General features: G+C 41.7%; 2 protein-coding genes across 2 annotated transcripts; both read right to left on the bottom strand.

Moving 5' to 3' along the window:
* Nucleotides 1-4,916: 4,916 nt before the first annotated feature.
* On the bottom strand, nt 4,917-5,936 carry neurod4 (neuronal differentiation 4; the record flags this gene model as incomplete). Its single annotated transcript, XM_080423608.1, has 1 exon — nt 4,917-5,936. The coding sequence occupies one exon, from the start codon at nt 5,934-5,936 to the stop codon at nt 4,917-4,919; it is 1,020 nt and encodes a 339-aa protein (XP_080279734.1).
* Nucleotides 5,937-13,190: 7,254 nt separating this feature from the next.
* LOC308082704 (uridylate-specific endoribonuclease-like) lies at nt 13,191-17,136 on the bottom strand. The gene is made up of 9 exons (XM_080424666.1): nt 16,997-17,136; nt 16,287-16,409; nt 16,028-16,144; nt 15,178-15,364; nt 14,600-14,805; nt 14,275-14,388; nt 14,009-14,115; nt 13,589-13,731; nt 13,191-13,499 (listed from the first exon to the last, which is right to left on the bottom strand). Exons 1-9 carry the CDS (start codon nt 17,052-17,054, stop codon nt 13,382-13,384), a joined length of 1,173 nt encoding a protein of 390 aa, XP_080280792.1. The 5' UTR covers nt 17,055-17,136; the 3' UTR covers nt 13,191-13,381.
* Between the last annotated feature and the right edge of the window lie 1,211 nt (nt 17,137-18,347).

Raw genomic sequence — 18,347 nt, 5'->3', positions numbered from 1 at the left:
GAGAACAGGAAGAGGAGGAGATAGACTAGAGGGAGGATGAGTTTGACTGGTTAGTTCTTTGAACACGATGATTGATTAATCTGATATGTACAACCAATGTTACAAACTAAATTAAAATAGAGTAAACAAAAAATATATATATGAATTTTTGTTTACAAAATAAAGCTTGATTAAAAACTTAAAGGGATATTTCACTTTCAAAACAACTTTTGGTCATTTTATCATCTACTCAGGCCTTTGTGAGCCCCCCAGACAGTTTTTAAGTCGCTCGATTCAGTATTTAGATATTTGATATTCATTTTATCAGACACGCCCCCTTCCAATACAAACCCATTGTAACTTCAAACTCCATTTTAACCATGTTAGATTCATCAAAAACACCCGTCCTTGGTTCTGGTGACTCACCCTGCCCCCCTAATACGCGAGGGGGCCGTGTTTTTTCAATTACATTTTTCATTTATAAAAAAAAAGAAAAAGGAAGATTAATTTCTTTAAATTAAATTAAAATTAAAAAAATAATCGGAAAGACACGGCCCCCTCACGCATTAGGAGGGCAGGGTGAGTCACCAGAACCAAGGACGGGTGTTTTCGACGAATCTAACATGGTTAAAATGGAGTTTGAAGTTACAATGGGTTTGTATAGGAAGGGGGCGTGTCTGATAAAATGAATATCAAATATATAAATACTGAATCGAGCAACTTAAAAACTGTCTGGGGGGCTCACAAAGGCCTGAGTAGATGATAAAATGACGTTAAAATGATGTTTTTTTTAAAGTGAAATATCCCTTTAAATAAAAAAGATCTTGTTTGAAATGACCAAACCTATACCAATGATGTCACTGGTAGTCACAGGTTTCTGAACTGTCCACAGCCCTCCTCTGAGACACAGAACGAGTAGACAAAAATTGTACAATATTATAATGAGTAACACTAACACTCCCCAGAGGGGTGTAGACAGGTTTTTTTGTCCCTGTGATTGGAGTTGGGTGCTTTTTGCTCCTCCTGACTGATGAAGACCTAGAAGGTCAAAACGTTGCATAAATAAGAAGAATAGAAGATGCATTCCACAACCTGGTCCGTGAATGTATAAGTCCAACAGCAGGTATTTCAAACACACACAGCTTTTCTCCCAGTGTTACAGATAACTACTGTAAGAGAAAAGGGGCCAGTTATATTCATTTCCTTGCACACAGTGAATTACATACTGTACAGCCTTTTATAGTGCCACCAGGAGACGGATCTGCCTGATATTTCATATTCCATCCTGATTGGCGCATTCTGAACATTGCTGGCCCACAATAACTTGACCTGGCTCTGAGGAGCACTTTTTCTAGTTGCCTGTGTTTTTGTGTTGGGCATTGTTTAAATACTTTGTGTGTTGAGTAAGCACAATAGCTGCATAATGTTGTGTGGCGTACTGCTTAGAGCACATGGAGCTCCTTTTCAGGATTAGGGAGTTAATGCAACGATTCAGACACTGAGCTCTGATCAGCTGCTTAATACGGTTTCATCCCCAATAACTCACAGAAGCCTATGTATAGACGGAAACACACACCCACGCACATACACACGCACACCATGTATTTTGAACTGTACTGTTGTTACTCGGATAAATAACAGATAATAGCAGCTGCTCCCAGCCCAATGTTCACATGCACAATTTCAACAGAAAGCCTCCTCAGTGTGTTCCGCACAAGCTGCTGCCAACATCCAGTTTTTATCAGTCAGGTCTGGGTGCTCACGTCACATATCTAGTGGAGAAATCTAATGATGGTAATACTGATTAAATTGTGTGTCAGGGAGAAATACAGGCTATAAATGACAGACCACTGTCCGTGCCAAATCAGTACACACACACACACACACACACACACACACACACACACACACACACACACACACACACACACACACACACACACACACACACACACACACACACACACACGTGCGCACGCGCGCACGACAAATGCACAGGATTATGCTAATCCATGTAAAAACAAAGCAATATACTTCAGCCAAGCCAAGTCAAGCGTGGGATGTCCATCAGAGAATTATCAGGATTATCAACATTTTATCCATAATATAGCCCCTAACATTACCTAACAGTTATCTAATGCTCACTGTTGTAAACAGTATGTCAAAACACACCATGAGACATGTTGGCCCCCCAAGGTCATACTACTACTGACCACCATGGTGCTGCTAGACCATTCCCACCAGTGACCCATGACCGAAGGTGACCTTCTGACCCCTACTAACTGACCTCTCAGTGGGTGGCATTCACTTATAGTGAGGAGCATGAACCAACAGAAGCAGCAATGGCCACACTGTTTACTCAAAGCTGTTTCATGTTCTTCACTGTCTGCTTTTTCTCAGCTTCTGTTTTCAGAACTTCTCTTTTTATGCATGAGTAACATACATACATAATATTTATCGGTTGACTCCTTTATGCCATTCCAGTTTGCCATTTGGGCTTCCCCTCTCATCGCTTGTAAGTTTATGATTTATTATTTACTGATCATTCTATCAGGCCCTCTCCTGGCTCCCCATTTCTCCCTGTCAGCCTTCATTGGGCTGGAACAGAGGGGTCATGGAGGCCACAGTAAACACACCCCACTCCCACAGCCCATTCTTAGTTTTTTTAACCTCTCACCCCACCCCAACTACTATTAATCCTGATTGAAGTACTATGTGTGTTTATATGTAGGCTTATGCTTATGTGCATGTGCAAGTAAGTGCATGTGCAAGTAAGTGCATGTGCATGTGTTAGGGTATATAGGTATGCAGAATCATTTATTATGTACATTATGTGGATAGCAGTTTGGTTGTGGTCTCAGTAACAGTCAGGCATGACCTCTGTTGAACACGATGGGATTACAGTATATCATCCCAGTTTCGGCAAAGAAACTCTCTCAATCCTGTTGCTATGCAGCCATTTTAATCACAAACCTTTATCCTCCAATCTGGCCTCCTCGCACATGCACCCTTTCATTACAAGACAGCCAAAGGATTAATGCGGCTAAAGCACAAGATGCAGGGAGAAAGATAGAGAGAGAGATGAAGTTGTGGGTAAATAGGAGAGGAGGGGCACAGGATGCCACCCCCCTCTCCATCACCCTGTAAGAGGTGGACCATTTTGTTTTGGATTTATCAAGCCAGTGTTATGTGGGTTCATGTTGACAATATTATTCCATTCCACTTTGAATAGAAGCCCAGAGCGAGCTTGGTCTTATGATGCCATGATAAACAAAACATGATCCTCTCAACGAGTACTGCCATTTCACCGTTCCTGTATGGATGTTTGTTTAATCAATCCATTTTATAAAGCAGAACATTTTGAATTGTTTGGAGTTTAACAGGAAAGCTCCCACTAGCGTTGTCTCTGCTCTTCTCCGTGTCCCTCGGCCATCAGAGACATGTCCCTCCCTCCTGGTCTCCAAAGACACCACACAACAATGGAAGATCAGGGGTCAAGAGAAAGACCAGACTGTGTTGATCATGCAGCCTCAGTGGCCTTTCAGCCGCGCATTCATCATGTTTATGCAAATTCATTTACCCATCATTAATCCTCCATCATTCATTTATCATCTCCTATCATTTATCGTTGGCCCTGTCTTTCCCTCTGTCTGTTTTTCTCTCTCCTTTTCTCTGTGACCGTGTTTGTCCTTCTCTCTCTGAAGGGTAGGTCATGCAAGTGTTCAAATGCCACTGTGTTTGGGCTAGTGTGTGTGTGTGTGTGTGTGTGTGTGTGTGTGTGTGTGTGTGTGTGTGTGTGTGTGTGTGTGTGTGTGTGTGTGTGTGTGTGTGTGTGTGTGTGCGTGTGCGTGTGCGTGTGTGTGTGTGTGTGTGTATGTGTGCTCACTCAGTACCAAAGACACTCCCTCACATCACTTGCTTTTGATTCTAGGTTTTGGACGTCTTTCACCAACCACTTTTGACTGTTTTAAGAACATAAATGTTCCTTTAAGCCAATAAATACATCAATACAGAATCCTGCATCAACCATGAATTTAATTTTTGTGCTGTATCCATTTCCATAGGTTTTACCTGAGAATGTCTTCTCACATGCCTCTCATTGAGTTAAGAAGTTATGTCCAATTTATCAACAAATCAAATACATCAGAATTTTTTTTAAGTGCAAAACAAGAAGGAATAGACAAAACAGTAAAACGGGACACAAAAGAATGAGATATACTAACACAGGTCACAAACAGAGAGAATACCACTACTGCATTATATACAAAATGAAAAGACAACTAAATAAACAAGAGCTCATATAAATATTTGAATAAATAAAGGTACCTGCAATATCTGTATGAAGAAGTGCTTATAGCAATAATTAATTACAGCTCATCTGTCATGACTAATGTCTTCCCATTAAGACCTTGAAGGGCGTTCAATCATTTGGTAATACATTTACAAATCAAAAATGTTATCAAGCATTTGTTGATTTTCACAAAGTAAAGCACTATTCTACTGTAAACAGTGCAAATGCACCCCACACACGCGCGCACGCGCGCACACACGCACACACACACACACACGCACACACACACACACACACACACATACACACACACACACGCACACACGCAATCTTTGTGGGGACATCAAAACCATTTTGTTATAAAAAGAATGCCACCTTAACTTAATTTAACCCTAACTTCAACCTGAATCTTTACATAATGTAACCCTAAAAAAAATTTAATCATACAAATCATGGGGACCATGGGGACAAAATGTCAATTTTGTCTGGTTTTACTATCCTTGTGTTTCCCACAGATAGTAAAACACACTCACTGCTATAGCAGCTAGTTCACTGAGATAGACTCAGTCTTCAAGTCCAAGTATCTGACACCAAAGTCAGTCCGTGCTGAGGAAAAAAAACGAATCTACAGCTCATTCCTTTTGTCTTAGTCTCTGTAGACAGTGGCCATCTGTTGGGGGACCATTTGCGGTGGATGGTAGGGGTCATACGGCACATCTAGGTGCACGTCATAGCCGGCAGTCTGATAGAGGACTTGACCCTGAGGCCCAGCCTGCTCCATGGAGGGGGGAGAGTAGTGGTGTGGGGGCAGGTAGTGGGGTGAGGACTCTTGCTTGGAGACCAGGTTACTGCCAATGCTGAGAGGCGGTGTCGGGGGTCCATCGTATGGAGGGGTGCCAACGCCACCGCTATGGTCATTTGAGGAATGGTTCTCGTACATGACCCCCTTCATAGCCCTCAAGTGAAGCAGGTGAGCGGAGTCCAAAGTGCCATACGGGGGGCTCGGAAGGCCTGGTGAGGAGTACCCCAGGGTCCCTACCCCCATGCCAACCCCATTTAAAGCAGTAGATCCCCCCCTGGCTCCTTGTAAGTCTTCTGGCCGAGCTCCCACTCCATGGGAGGGGCCCAGCTGCAGGCAGCCGGCCACCAGGTTGCTTGTAGGCTGAGAGAGGCCCTTGCACAACGTCTCCATAAAGGCCCTGCTCTCTGTGGACTGCCCGCCCTCCAGGGCCTCAGACAGAGCGCATATGTAGTTGCGGGCCAGCCGAAGGGTCTCGATCTTGGACAGTTTCTGGGTCTTGGAGTGACAGGGCATGATAGTGCGCAGGTTCTCCAGTGCGTCGTTGAGGCCATGCATGCGAGAGCGCTCCCTGGCGTTAGCCTTTACGCGTCGCGCGCGGAAACGCTCCTGTCGGGCCTTGGTCATCCGCTTTCTCTTTGGGCCTCGTCGTTTGGGTTCATTCTCGTCTCCCTGTGCTTCCTCTTCCTCTTCGTCTTCATCGTCCTCCACATCCTCACTCCCCTGTTCATGGCTGAGTCCACTTGTTCTGTAGCGTTGTGAGGTAGGCGATGTTTCCCCATCAGGAGAGCTCATATCTTCATCCATCCACTGCAGAGGACTGACCTCCTCTTTACCATCATCTTGTCTCTCATATGGCTTGGTCATTATGCCACACTGGAAACAAGAGAATAGTTGTCAAACATTTACACAGGAGAGCAAATAGCAATAAAAATGAGAAGAGCTTGGTGCACTGCATTTACACTGTGGTACAAGGTGTGCTAACCCCTGCAAGACTGTAATTCTGGAAGATAGAATGAGACACAAATGAGCCCAATGAAGCAGTAAGCAAAATGCATTGCTAATGCTGTCCTGAATAAAAGGGCTTGAGAGTGGGTTACTACAAAAGTTTGGTTACTTTATCTGGAACAATAAATAAGTGTTGGTATTTCTTGAAACTATTAAAATATCATTTATTTGTATTTAAAAATCTATTTTGTTACGTTGCGGTGTCTTTCATCTTATAATACACATTGTTGTTTGTGCATTATGACTTGACTATATTAGTTTGCACTTGACTGGACCAATATAGTTTCACAAGGCAGGGCTGGGAGACCTAGTCCTGGGGCTGCCTATATATAGCAGTCTTATCCTTTGTGTGCATGGCCCACTCTGTGTGTCAAGGTGAAACTAAGGTTAAACCTTCATTGCTACAGTAAATCACATATAAATTCAGGACAATTATTAGATCGATGTCTCTCTTAACTCCACTTCAAACGGAATATATGGAACTTTATTTAATTTGAATTAGGTACATAGTGGCTGATCGATCCAATTTGTGTTACTTTCAATGAATCATAAAAATAGGTAGGCCTACGTTTGTTATTTAAGTGTCTCTCTAAACTGGGGCTAACAAATTCAGCACCGGACAGCTCCCTGCCTTAATTCTGCCGCGCTCTGGTGCCACAGGTGTCGATTGTGTTTGTATGAGTTACATACATTTCAGTCCTGCAAATTTCATAATATATAATCATCATATATATTTCATAATAATGCAAATAATCATAACATATATATATATATATATATATATATATATATATATATATATATATATATATATATATATATATATATATATATATATATATATATATATATATATATATATATATATGTGTGTGTGTGTGTGTGTGTGTGTGTGTGTGTGTGTGTGTGTGTGTGTGTGTGTGTGTGTGGTGTCACATATATAATGATAGTTCTGTTTACCATCGTGCAACCGCAAACCCTCCACCCCCACCCAACTCCCCATAAAACGGGGTTAGTAGACGACTAATCCAGGGAACTTCTAAAGTAGTAATTCCACGAGTAGCCTGGCTAAAGTCGCAACGACAGGATGCGACTCCAATCTGGGCCATGGCAGGATTTACTTGGATGAAGCGACGACCAGGGGATTAACTGAAGGTTAGACATCCCCAGATCACTGACAGGGAACTCTCAGAATGAATTAGAATAGGCTTGACAACATTTCAAAATGCTCTAATAATTTCGTTCTCCACAATTGTTGAGTATTTGCAGCCATTTTTTTTATCAGCAAACTTAACAAATCCATGAGCCATTTCAATATTTTATCAAAATGGTCAAATTTTGTCCAATTATATCTTGTAGGCCTAGCATGTAGTTTGTCCAATTCAATTAAAAGAAAAGTGCAAATAAGGTTTGATACAGGCAAAACAAATAGGCCTAAATACATGATGAGAAACCGTCAGGCTTTCATTTGAGATTCTGCTTCCAAAATACAGAATCCCCAAGTGAATATAAAGAGTTGTTGAGTCTTTTCTTTTTACTGTAAATATTTTTCTTTTTACTGTACATATTTTTCTTTTTGATTACTACTCGTTCATATGATGTTTTTGCATAGTATTGTATATTCGTCTATCATTAAATGTTTCGATGAATTGAATACACAGGACCCCAATGGAAACAAGCCATGGTGCTTTCTTGGGTTTAATCTTTTAAGCATCCTTTTGTATGTAGCCTACTTTCAGTGCTTTTTTTTTGCAAACTGTTAATAAAGTATTCAATTAATCAAACAAACAAACAAACAAACAAACAAACAAACAAACAAACAAACACAAAACCCATGAGCCTACATACCTGAATTGATGTGGCCAAAGACTTCAAATTGAATAGCCTAATAGGCCTATATGATATGCTACTTTTCCAATTGATCAATTACAATTCTGTTTGCCAACCAGTAGCCTAAAGATTACCCTATTAAACTTTAGTGTCGTCCGTAGCCTATTGAATTTGTCCTTTTGCAGAATATCAGATCGTCCTATAGTCCAGATAGTCTCACTATGGGCCACTCTGCAGGGGCTCATGGTTATTATAACCCACATAAAGCTCCTCCTCCCATTCGCTTCCAATTCACCAGTGTTACCAGGTTTTGCGAGAGAAACAAGCAAACAGGTCTATGAAAACAAGACATAAATAAGCCACTATGAGGCTACATGAGCCCTACAAACCTATATAAAGCGGCTATTTGAAAATAGCAGATCTACAACTCACAAGTTGCGAGCTTGATTGCTATTTTCAAAAAAATCTTGAAGAAAATGTGAAAAATGTGGAATATGTTTTGATACATTTTAACACCACAAATCTTGTATGTGAGTCCCTGTCATCAAATATTTTCAGATGGGGGTCTGCAGACAAATACATATTAATTTACTGCGGGGGGTCCTTGATATGAAAATGTTTAAGAACCACTGGTTTTAACAACATTAGGAAACAAGCCCAACATAAGCAACTACTTTAGAAACAAGCCTAAAAACCCGCAACTACAAATATTTACAAGCAACTTGAAGCAACTTTACAGAAAAACAAGCCCAAAGTTGCTTATAATAAGCCGACATGGCAACGCTGCAATTCATCCATAATGTGTTGAGTGTGCGCGTGGCCGGCCCGTGGCCCACGGAAGCTCCACTCATCCATCCCGACGTGGATCGTGTGTTGGAGCGGGCGAGGGGGGGGCTAAGCTCACTATGGCAGACAAGAGGGGGGGCGGGGGGCTTTGTTGCTTTGCGCAGGCAGCCGCCAATTCCACACTTTTGGCATTAAACGGTGGGGAGACGCGCTCACTCACGTGAGCCTAACTGTATGTGACAGCCTGAAGATGCGTGTGAGCAGGTGTTCCCTCATCCATCCACCCATCCATCCTTGGATCGAGCAGTGGTGGAAAAAGTATACTCACATTTTTTACTTAAGTAAAAGTATCAATACTGCAATGTAGAAATACTCAAGTAAAGGTCCGGAATTCAAAATGTACTTGAGTAAATGTACAAAAGTATTATGTAGGCTACTTAAAGTAGCTAAAGTAGGCCTACTCATATGCAGAATGTCCCATTTCACAAGTTTTCAAATGTATAGAAATGGCCGAAATGTATTTAGGGCTGAAGTGGTTAATGTATGTTTTGTAATAATAATCCAAATCTACTTTGTAACTAGTAACTAAAGTTTTCAAATAATTGTAGTGGAGTAAAAGTATAGTATTTGCCTCGAGAATGGAGTAGAAGTAAAAGTACTGAAAATTGGAAATACTCCACTAAAGTAAAGGTACCTCAAAATTGTACTTAAGTACTTGAGTAAATGTACTAGTTACTTTACACCACTGTAGGTCTTTTGGCAGAGCACTGCAGTGCATCCAGTTCCACTCCTGGGACAACCCTCACGAGACAGAACCTGTGTCCTCACATGATGAAACTCGGTTTCAGTTAAGTGGTGTGACATGGGGGGTCTTTTACCCTCCTATGTATTACTGACAATTTGTTGTAGTCTAGTAGGGTATAGGGCCCAATACATGTCAGTACCAATGAATATATCTGATTCTGAAACATGGGATTGTTAGGTAGTGAAATAGAACATATGATTGTGCATGCAACCCATCAATAGGCCTATCTACCATTATCTCCCACATAAGACATGCAGCCCCAACAAGATATGGGTCCCCAAATCCAGGAGGTATAGTCTAACATTTTGATCATCCACCACTTACCGATTTATTAAACATTTTTATTCAATTACGTTAATTACGATTAATTACTAAACACCAAACTAGCCAAGTGAAGTGAATTCATATAAAGCTATCGCTTATTCACATCTGGGGGATATGTTGTTCACCACTCATCTAAGCAAGAGAGACAAATAATTTGCCTTAACTCATGAGGAACACATTCATAATATGAACACATGTGCCAGCTTGTAGAGAGGGCTAAAGTAATAGAAACAGGAACATTTCGACAAAATAGAAATACAATAATTGTTGATCAAATAGAAAAGTTTTAGATCTGCTATTTGTGTAAAAGTGTAAAGGTCTTACAAAATCACCAGCTAGTATTTTCCATCAAAACAATTCCATGCCTCATTCATGCAGATTTGATGCCTTTATTTGCAAAAAGGCTACCTCATTCTGAATAAGAATTGCATCACTTAATCGGCACATAGTTGCATTCTGAAAAAAACTCAAAAGGATGAGTTCGATGGCCACACACTCCCAAGCTGACTGCCCTATCCACTGCTTCTCCCCCCTGGGTCTCTGACTTTCATATTCCACACCTGAAGCCCAAAATGGGAATAGCCCAGCCTGTCACACTCACATCCCCAGAGAGGGAATAACTAGGGAATATCCTGACTGAGGCCCCTTGTCATCAAAGGCATGACAAGCTTATTATACAGCTATTCTCAGGGTAAATGTAATGATATTTAGTTGAGCCTCAAAGTGATGCATTTGTGTCTTTGTCTGAAAATGTGTGCACCAGAGTCGAGTGTGTGCACCTAGGTTGCCGTGCTCGTTTTGAGGTCTAACATTTCATGATGTACATGTTTTACATGAGATTTACTGTGTTGCATGATCTGACTTTTGTTAACACCAAATCACAATTAGCTACATTAGGATAAAATCTTATATTTTATTTTTGCACAGCACAGCACAAACCGGTTAGATAACTGAATGTTCATTCTCCATAAAAGTGATGCTGAGGGATCTAGTACAGTATGTATGCCATACTGTGACTGGGTTCCATAGTCTGGGCCATGCAGTATGATCTTCACTGGCAGATGGTCTTTTACAGTACATGAAGCAACCCTCTGTCTCCCAGTGGCTCAGATGCTCTTGTATTCTCTACTGACGGCTCACTTGACTTATTGACATCTACATATATTGGTTAGGCAGTGACCGCTATGGGGTATACTACCTTACCTTATGTAGATATGTTTGTTAAAGGAAGCATTTAACTATAATGTTCTAAAATTATGGAACAGATAATTTTTCTTCCCTTCACACTAGTACACACGGATCAGATGACCTCTTCCAGCATCCCCAGTGCTTCTGTTTGTGACAGTGGGGAGAGCAAGTTTAGTCCATCTGTCACACTGGAAGTCCTAGGAGAGATGCCAATACCTCAGCATGAGGAGCATTTGTGTGTGTGTATGTGTGTGTGCATTTGTTTGTGGAGGAGCCAACAGATACAGTAGAGTGCATGTGTCGTTTCTGTAACTGAAAGTGTTTTACAGGGTAGGGTTGTTAGGCCCACGCCCAACCCCCAACTTGGACGACCAGGTGCTGCAGAGTGCATGTGTAGCAATCCTAAAATTGGCATTTTAATATCATAAACAGTGTGGCCTTGGATTTAAAACTTAATTTACAATATTATAGCTACAGTACGTCTCCTTACTGTAACATTATAGCTACCTATATTCTCCTGCATATTCTCCATCTTCTTCAAAATGTATGCAATGATCCAAATGATCTGTGTCGCTTTAAGAGTCTTCATGAACCAAACGTGAACTGGAGAGAATGAATGTTGCTCTGTGTTTCACGGTCTGACATCAACTTTTTGAAATGACCAGCATCTAAGCCAAACTTGAACCTCCCTCCAGCCCAGTCCCAACCTTGGGGAGACAGGGGTGACGTGGGCCATGTGTCCTCCACCTAACAATCTCATTGAAGCGACCCCTTCATGGAGTGACCCCACCCCCCACCCCACCCGTCACCACCAGCATCAACCCCTAAACCCTTTAACCCTTCCCTAAACCCTCCGTTGGCCCCCTGATGTGCGTGTTCATTGGCTGACCGCCTTCAGGCGTCCCTTTTCCACAGGGTCCATTGTCTGCCCCCATAAGCAGCTTTGTTTCTGCATGTGCAGCTGGGCTAGCCCGCGCGGCCATTAGCTACAACATGCTAAAGAGAGAGCGGGATAATATAATTACAAAACAAAAGTCAGGTGGCTCGCCAAAACTGCCAGGAGAAGCCCATTTGGGGGGAGACGAGGAGGGGCTGGCGGGTGGCCAGCCATAATTCGATTATGAAGTTGTGTGAGTGACAAAAGAAACAATTGAATCCTTCTTGCATTGGCCCCACTGTGATTTAATTTGATTTCATTTTGGTTTTCAAAGGAGGGGCCTGTGAAAAGGGAGAAGATTTACTCTTCTAATTTCTAGAGTCAATGGCACAGAAAATTTGATATGGTTTGACAAAGTTGCAAGGGGTAAATTCTTTGCCGGGCTAACTTTATTGTCAGGCTGACATGAGATTCTGTCCGCTATGTGAGGCCCAAATCAGATGAACCACTGAAAGGGCCTGGTTTTCCTGTGAAGTGATGCTTTTACACTCCCAGTTTGCATGAATGCACACACAGTCGTGGACAATGGGATCAGTGGCAGATCTATCTCCGGTAATACTTTCTTTCAACAGAGGTGCAAGTGTGTCCCCCAGTTCAGTCGGCAGACCCAGAGTTTATCCCGTTAGTCACCCTAGATGAGTGAAAGAGTAAACGAAACCCCCATCCCAGCTGGAGACACACACACACACACACACACACACACACACACACACACACACACACACACACACACACACACACACACACACACACACACACACACACACACACACACACACACACACACACACACACACACACAACTTAGCCCCAGCTGGGTTGGTACACAGACCTTTATAGACAGCTGATAGGACCAGGTTCGGCTAGTGGCTACTGTTCAGACCAGGTCAAGCAGAACAGGATCTGTTAGTGTCATTTAGTGTCTATGGCTTAAAGTGCACTGCATTTTGTTTTTGTTTTGTTGTTTGATAAGCCTGTAAGCGATTGTGTCAAACACATACATGCACATACTGCTGATGGCGGGGTGTCCGCATTCTGCCAGTTAAGGGGTGTGTAAATGCCCGTTCTTTTTCAGATAGGGTCTGATCGTGCCCTTGGGAGTAGATTTTCATTCATGCATTTTATGACGTGGAATTGTGAATTTCTGAAAGTTGTGATTCATTTTGAGAGTTTCTGGATGGAAATAAAGTTAGAATATGCATACCATGGGCAGATCACTGCATATTGCTTTAATGCAGAAATTGTTTTGAACAAACAATACATGTCCTCATCATTACCATACATGACAGCTTATTTCCTTTGTAACTTGTATCCCTGTAACATTTAGTTTTTTACACATTTCAGTTCAATTTAAGAATTATATACCGTTGGGACTATGCTGATCAGTGATGGATATGAAATGTGAGTGATGGACATTTCTAATAGATGTCTGATTTATCTGGGCGTGGAAGGGAATGCGGAGGCAATGAACTTCTTCCCATCACCGTAGGTGGTCTTATCCCAGGTGTAAGTCTGGATCATCAGCTCCTTCCCTCCCAGGCGTAGACGACACCTATAAGAATGCAGATCATGGGTCAAAAAAGACGCATAAGCAAAAATGCATTAAATCTACATTTTCATCAAGTGTATGGATATGCTTACTGTTTTCCAGGGCGGGTGATATAACAAAGACTGTAAAGGGCAAAGTCAAACTCAGGACTGCAGCCAATGATGGCAGAGCCCACCTGCTTGTAGTAACCATCCCACTTAAACTGCATGCCCAGAACATCAGGGTAGGAGGTCCACTGATAGATAGATAGACAGACAGACAGACAGACAGACAGACAGACAGACAGACAGACAGACAGACAGACAGACAGACAGACAGACAGACAGACAGACAGACAGACAGACAGACAGACAGACAGACAGACAGACAGACAGACAGACAGACAGACAGACAGACAGACAGACAGACAGACAGACAGACAGACAGACAATCAAATCAATCAATCAATCAATCATAAAAAAAAAGTTATGCATAGGCCTACAAAATGATGGGTTGATATTGTGGATGCTTACAGGTCCATCAAAGCTGTGGCTGTAGTAGTTAAGCAGGCCCTGTTTCTCAAGAAGATAGAACTGGATCCAGTTGTGGAAACCAGACACCTTTCCACCCTTAACCTCTCCTATAACAGAATGTGTTCAATTTCAACTTCAGACGACTTTATTTTCCTTTCGGAACTTTGTTTGTGCAGTGGGTAAAAGACATTATCATTGCAAACAAAAACAAGAATATTTGCATGATCGCAATGGTGATTGTTAAGGATATCTACGACTTGTCAAACCTGCAAAGATGTGCTCAAAGCCACTGGAGTCCATTTTGCCGTTGTAACGGGAGTAGAGACCAAACCACATCATCTTGAGGTCCTGGATGAACTCCTCCTCTGATGAATAGCGACCTAAGAACACATAATAAACTCTAATGTATTTAAGCCTGATGTATGCTTTGAATGCTTGACAAAACTGAAAAATGCATACATTTGTCTTCAATCGGGCTGTACACTTGATGATGAGATATACTGCAATGCTACAGGAACCTCTGTAATACATATTTATTTGCATTTCTAGACCAATGTGAAGACAACCAGTTTTAATTAGACCTATATATACCCTTAGTGAAGAGGAAAGCAAATAGCTCCCTGCCCAGCTCAGTGTTGGACATGGACTCCCTGATAAAGTTTTCCTGTTCAGCCAGCTGCTGTGGAGTGAAATCCTCTGTCTGTCCCGTCATTCTCCGGTAGTTGTCCAGTACAGCCACGAAGGCAGCATAGGTGGGCTTTGCGAACAGAACCTCTTCATTCAGGTAGCGGAACAAGCTGGAAATACAATGAAGAACAATTTACTGTAGAAAGCCAGAACGAGTAAGCACCAGCATATGAGAGGGGAACAATTACAACGATGAAGTGAGCTTTAACCACTTAAGATAAACCCTAATCTAGACTTACTGGACCTGAGGCTCTGTACTAGGACTGCTTCAAAAAAAGAAAGTCTACACCAAATCTCTTTGCCAAAAAATTACGATCTAAGCTTACAAGTTGCGACGCGTTGTGAGCTTATAGAGCTGCTATTTTTGGCTAATGTTCCCCCCAGAATATGGAGGGGTTCAAGTGGTTAACTGGATCTTATAAAAGCACAAAAATGAAGAAGAACTACTGAAATATTTCTGTTTAAAAGAAGAATGTCCTTACGGGCGAGGTGACAGGTCCTTCTGGGAGCTGGTCTGGGAGTCGTGCACCAGGGCCTGAGGGTCAATGATGACCTCTGAGGCTGAGGCCTTGTTTGAGTCCAGAGCGTAAAGAACCTCAGAGATAGCCTGAATCTCTGAATCAGTGATCACACTGCCACTGCCACCGCCACCACCACTGTCCCCATCACCTGTAGAGATGATGGGGAGACACACACACACACACACACGTAAAGACACACATACGTATAGACGCACCATTTGCTAACATTTGTTATCGTTTGATTTTGTGATTTCTCTATAGTAGAATTGGTAGTTGGTGCAGTGTGATGAGGTACACAAGAACACAAAGGAAAGTTGCATCCAACTGTTGAGTTGGACCATAGAGCCAGACTCATCCAGCTTTAATACATTACACAGCAGAACAGTGACATCTACTGGTTACAGGCTCAAGTGACTACATACACATACATACTGTATATGTGTATGTCTGTACACACATGAGCCTCTTTTGACAGCACAGCACATAATAAAATAGCCCCCATTGAACTGGGAGGAGCATAACACGGTCATTTACAGGGTGGAATGGTAGATAGGCTGTTATGACCAATCATTTCTTAATACTTTTCAGACATTTTGAGTTGAATTTGGTGTGTTGCCTTGTGGCACAAGACAGGACATATATCTGACTGGCCAGTGGTCACCATGTGAATTTCCCCAGGTGTTGGCAAAAGAACAACTGTGTACAGAAAATAGTAACACAAACAGATAGGGGATAGCTGATTAAGAGTGCAGAGGTGCTCTGCAGCACCTGACCAATGGTCAACAAAGGGACCGTTATCGAATTTACTCACAGAGGTCAGTGTAGTCATTGCAGCAGTTATTGTGCTGGTCACACTTGGAGTTGCAGTGGCATTTGTTGTTGGAGTTGTATTTCTCACCACAACGGCCCTTACAGGATGTTGCGCCTCCTGAAGAAAACAGTAGACACATGAGTGGTCATTTGAGGCTCATGGTAATAGTATGTGTTTTACACATCTATTAATAGACACAAAGGTCAGGGTTATATTTACACATGTTTTCACATTTAACAACAACCTAATAGTCATTCACCTTTGCAGAGGCTGGCATAGTCGGAACAACAGTCTTTAAAGCGCTCGCAGGATGGGTTACACTGACAGGAGAATCTATTGTCTGTTCCGTATCCACACCGCCCCTCACAGGAATCCAGGGTGTCTGACAGCCAACAGAATAGTTGTTACACAAGGACACATTGTATGGTACAGTATATCCCATTCCAAAATAAAGGCTTAGACACTGACAGAAAATGTTGGGGCTCTTAGGATGCATAAATTGACTCATTTGCAAAGCAGTGGAAGTTTTGGTCCTCAGACCATCATAAGCACTGAGGACCAAAACTTACACTCCTTTTTTTCACTGTCACTTTTTTCACTATGTAAATAAATATATATATATATATTTTTCATCCTAAGAGACTCAATATGTTTTGTCAGTGTGTGAGCTTTTTCTGTTTATTCTGGATTGTAATGCTTTGGCCTCTTGTACCTGGTTCTATCTTTGGTAAGCCTTAGTCTAGAGTCTAGACTAAGGCTTACCAAAGATAGAACCAGGTTACTAGACTCTAGAGCACAAGCTTTTCTATGTTATTGAAAATATTGTATATCCCCTAAAAAAAATTATAGGATCCTGTAAAGATGAGTTAAATAGAGAATTCAATTATTGGAATTAACTTACAAGACATATGAAAAGACAAAAACGAAAACCACAAGTTTTTCTGTGGTGAAATGAGAGAAATGTCTTACTGCTGTGTCCCTGGTAGAACAGGGTCACCGAGAGGACTAGAAGGAGAAGGATCTTCATGGTGCCGCCGTATCAACCTGAGAAGAAGGACCACTGCCCAAAGTAAATATCTCCCTTTTATGGTTTCACCTGGCCAATCCAGTTGCGAGACTCACTCTACGCCAGCCCCTAAAACAAGATGACACTTTGTTGTATAAATAGAATTTGTATTTGAGCCCATATTACTGTAGGCATACATACATATTTAATTAAATAAAAACTACAAAAAACACAACAAAACAACGGTAACTTAACTGTTCCATAGTTAGGCTACTAGGTTAGAATGATACTGTAGGTCCTTTATAAAACTAGTGCAACAAGAAACAAATTCCTCTGTAATGTATTTTAGACTCATAATATTGAGCTGTATGTAGCAAGAACTATTTTGTGCATTTATATAGCGTATTTTATCCAAAGCACTTTATATAGATTTGTGCATTACATTCACCCACACATTCACACACCGATAGCGGAGGAAACCATGCAAGGCACCAACCTGCTCACCTGGAGGAATTAGGGGTTTTTAGCGTCTTGCTCAAGGACACTTCGACACTAACTCTGGGGGAGCCCGGGAATTAAATGGGAACCTCACGGTTGCCATCTGGCCACTCTACCGGCCACTCTACCCCTGAGCCAATGCCGCCCAAACAATGACATTCCTAAATCCAGTTCTAGTGCAAACACAAATTTCAGGATAAACAGTGGCTAATGAACACACACGCACACACACAGTGAGAACCAGCACACCTGAACACAGGTGGTGCCTATCAAGTTTAGACCTCCACTGTTTGAATATGCACAGCAAGAGTTAGATAATTATGTGGCCATGGCCAACCTATGTCTGATGCAGCCAATATATACAGAAAAAATATTTTGCAAACATTACATTTGTTTACAAGATCCAGTTCATTCAGGTTCTTGAAAACAGGTGACGGTCAATAATGTTCTGTGTGGAACTGGAACTAAATGTTCCTGAACTTTGCGCCCACCGCTCCTATATCTTCTTTTTAGTAACTTTTCTTTTTTGGTTCCTTTCTTATAAATGAATGTGTGATTCTACCTAACCCACAAACAGATTGACTAAATAATAAATATGGTACCTCATGATATTTTCATGCTGATCAAACCATTCACTGACTATTTGTGCCTTGAGGATGGTGGCACTGACATTGTGGAACAGACTCCCCAGGATCAAGACAGAAATAGCAGACTTTAGGGTGAAAGTGATCAATTAGATAGATTCCTTTTTCTTTTTCTTTTACCTTACTGTTGTGAATTCAGTACTCTCAATGTGGTCCTAAAGAGTTTTCCTCT

The sequence above is a fragment of the Gymnoscopelus braueri genome, assembly GCF_963280865.1.
Source record: "Gymnoscopelus braueri genome assembly, chromosome: 3".
Classification (NCBI taxonomy): Eukaryota; Metazoa; Chordata; class Actinopteri; order Myctophiformes; family Myctophidae; genus Gymnoscopelus; species Gymnoscopelus braueri.
This window is presented reverse-complemented; position numbering and strand designations above follow the sequence as displayed.